Genomic DNA, 3,372 nt, shown 5'->3' with positions numbered 1-3,372 from the left:
GCTCACTGCAACCTCTGCCTCCTGGGTTCAAGCGATTCTCCTGTCTCAGCCTCCCAAGTAGCTGGGATTACAGGCACGTACCACCACGCCCAGCTAATTTTTGTATTTTCAGTAGAGATGGGGTTTTGCCATTAGGCCAGGCTGGTCTTGAACTCCTGACCTCAGGTGATCTGCCCGCCTCGGCCTCCCACAGTGCTGGAATTACAGGTGCAGGCCACTGTGCCCGGCCCTTCCTGGTCTTTTCCTTTAAGGTTCCTGCTTTCGGTGTTATGCTTCGAAAGGCCTCCCCAGCCCAGGATTATATAAATATTTTCATTTGTTTTCGTCTGGCACGTTTTCCCCCATTTAAATACTTGATTCCATCTGGAATTTATTTTAGTGTCTGGTATGAGGAAAAGATTTAATTTTTTCCCAAATGATTAACCAAATGTCCCGACATCATTGGATGAATAATTCATTGACTCTCTGGTAATTTATAATCTACTAGGTTTTTATATAAACTCTGGTTTGCTTTGGGGCTCTCATAGGCGTCAATGTTTTGCCTGTCTATCTTGTAACACATTATTTTAGCCTCTAGAACTTTATGGTTTTGTTTTATTTTAGACAGGGTCTTGCTCCTTAGCCCAGGCTGGAATGCAGTGGTATGATCATAGTTCACTGTAGCTTTGACCTCCCAGGCTCAAGTGATCCTCCTGCCTCAGCCTCCTGAGTAGCTGGGACCACAAGTGCACACCACCCTGGTGGGCTAATGTTTTATTATTATTTTATTTTATTTTTGTAGAGACAGGGTCTCACCATGTCGCCCAGTCTGGTCTCGAACTTCTGGGCTCAAGCCATCCTCCTGCCTCAGCCTCCCCAAGTTCTGGGATTACAGGTGTGCACCACCTCGCCTGGCCAGAGCTTTACTGTATACTTCAATGTTTGGTGGGGTGAGCTGCCATCCTGCTGTGTCCAGGACCCCCTGGGCTTAGCGTGGAAAGTCCCTCATCTTGGGGACCCCTCGGTCCTGAGCAGAGTGGGATGGTTGCTTGCCCCGTTTGAATCTTCTCTTCCAAAACCACTCTTGGCTGGCCTTCCTAATTTATTTTTCAGACAGAACTCCAGAATTGTTTGGTTAATTGAGGGATTGTTTGTTCCTGGGATTCTGACTGGGACGTGCTCTACTTTAATTGCATTTGCAGCTGGAGACACCAGTGATGAGTAACGCCTAGCCCTGGGCCCTCCCTTTACCCTGGGAGCCCACAGTGCTCATCCGTTCCTTCAAGTCCTCTTCGTCTCTTTCATCGGCTGGGCGCGGTGGCTCATGCCTATAATCCCAGCTCTTTGGGAGGCTGAGGTGGGTGGATCACCTGAGGTCAGGAGTTTGAGACCAGCCTGGCCAATATGGCAAAACCTTGTTTCTACTAAAAATACAAAAATTAGCCAGGCGTGGAGGTGGGTGCCTGTAGTCCCAGCCACTCTGGAGGCTGAAGCAGAAGAATTGCTTGAACCCGGGAGGCGGAGGTTGCAGTGACCTGAGATTGCACCACTGCACTCCAGCCTGGGTGACAGAGTGAGACTCTGTCCCAGAAAACAAACAAACAAACAAAAAGTTAATTGTTTCCTCTGTGTCATTCCCGCACTCGTGAATGCAGATGGTGACTCACATATTTTTTTTTAAGTTGCAGTAACTTTGGTTTCTGGTGCTGCCACTACAGACCTGAATCGGGGGCTGAGAGGGAGCAGCTTCCACCCACTTTGTCCTCTCCATTCTCTACTCCACATGGTGCAGAGATGTAGGCGCTACCCAGAAGGCCGGCTGCCCACCGTGGGGGGAATTGTTAGAAAGACTTCAGTCCTCCCTGGAAGAGGTCCCTGCAGGCTGAGGAACTTGCCAAGCATCCCCCCAGCAAGCTGGCCTTGGCGGTCATGAAGAGACTAGAGTGCCTGAACCCCGCGAGGCCTTCTGTCATCCACTAGCCAGGGAAGGAATGGGAATCCGGGCCATCCACCTGTCGGCATCTACTGTGGCCCTGCCATGGGGAGGGCCCGATGTTTGCAGATGCTGAAGGAGACGTAAGTTGGCTGTGGTCACTCATCCAGCAGACGGGCAGGTGCAGTCTAGTAGACCCACCAGCACCCCGTGCATGAGCACTCACTGGTGGGTCAAACACCGAGAGCGGCAGGGACTGCTCTTACCTCACTCACTGCTTTCCTTAAAATCCGGGTGTCCTCAGCTTGGGCCAAGTACTGAGCTTCAAACAGGGCAATGTCTTCTTCCAGCTGCTGGGCTCGAGCGGTGAGCTGGTCCACATACAGGTCCTGGGAAACAGGATGAGAAGCAGCCCCGTCAGGAGGTGTCCGTGGCTGAGGGCCTGTTCTCCACCAACCCTTGATACAAGTCGAGGCCACCCAGGCCGGTCACCACCCCTCCGGCCGGGAGCCTTCACGCAGGAGACAAAGCTGAGCCCCTTTCTGAAGCTCCACGGTCTGGTGATCATTCAACGTGTGTCGAGTTTGCAGAATACCTGCTTTTTCTTCTCGATTTCTGCCCGGATCCTCTCCGTCTCGGCCTTCTTCACCACTTGCTTCATCACACGGATGTCGTCCCGCATGTCCTGGTCAATGTTCTGCATGTAGAAGAGATGCAGGGCCACGTTCTCCATCTCAGTCTGCAGAGCTGCCACTGCGGGTGGGGTGGGGGGGTGGTGGCAGAGAGAGAGAGAGAGAGAGAGAAAGAGAGAGAGAGAGAGAGTGTGGGGAGGCTGTCCCAGCGTCCCCCACACAGAGACCTAGGAGGAGGCGGGGAACAGCTGCCCTGGGCACCCTTCCTGCCATTTTTGGGTAAGAGTGGGAAACTGCTTTTAAACTATCAAGACCCAGACTTTGTCAGCAAAGAGTTTACAATCTCGTGGAAGAGACAAAAATATACGGAATCTACATCCACAAATTGCAACAAGCTGTTCCATTACCCACCAAGTCTCAGAGATCCTCCCGGTAGTCTAAAGAGACATTGAAGTGGTGCCAGGTGGTAAGGCTTCGGGTTGATTGGATAGATTTCTTACCACTGAAAGGCTGGCAACCTTAGGTGGAGTCTTAAGTCCCCCGGGAGGAGACCAGCACATCCAGGGCAGGCTGAGCTCCACAGACGCCCCTGCACTGACACCGCCAGGCAGCAGTGCAGGGCAGAGAGGACGAGGCTGGAAAAGGCAGCACCTTCCGTCCCATTAAGTGACAGTCAGTGCTCTCAGAGGAGGCCAAGGCCTGAGGAACTGATTCCTTTAACAAAACTTTCATGAGATGGATTTCTAAAGCTACAGTACCAATTTATTGAGGGAGCTACACGTGGGTCAGTACTTGTTGACTCACCACACAGAGCACTCCTTTTCAGCG

The 3,372-nt window shown here is 52.0% G+C and overlaps 1 protein-coding gene across 1 annotated transcript in view; it reads right to left on the bottom strand.

Annotated features, from left to right (window-relative positions):
• The window catches only part of CCDC40 (coiled-coil domain containing 40), a 65,386-nt gene that overhangs the window by 42,843 nt on the left and 19,171 nt on the right, over positions 1 to 3,372 (bottom strand). Inside the window, exons 8-9 of the mRNA XM_011958072.1 lie at positions 2,508 to 2,665; positions 2,179 to 2,301 (exon numbers count right to left, since the gene is read on the bottom strand). Of these exons, the coding sequence (XP_011813462.1) occupies positions 2,179 to 2,301; positions 2,508 to 2,665 (281 nt within the window). The remainder of the gene's footprint in view (positions 1 to 2,178; positions 2,302 to 2,507; positions 2,666 to 3,372) is intronic.

The sequence above is a fragment of the Colobus angolensis genome, unplaced genomic scaffold (assembly GCF_000951035.1).
Source record: "Colobus angolensis palliatus isolate OR3802 unplaced genomic scaffold, Cang.pa_1.0 Scaffold1, whole genome shotgun sequence".
NCBI classification, from domain to species: domain Eukaryota; kingdom Metazoa; phylum Chordata; class Mammalia; order Primates; family Cercopithecidae; genus Colobus; species Colobus angolensis.
The sequence above is the reverse complement of the archived record's forward strand: the minus strand, read 5'-3'. Positions and strand labels throughout refer to the sequence as shown.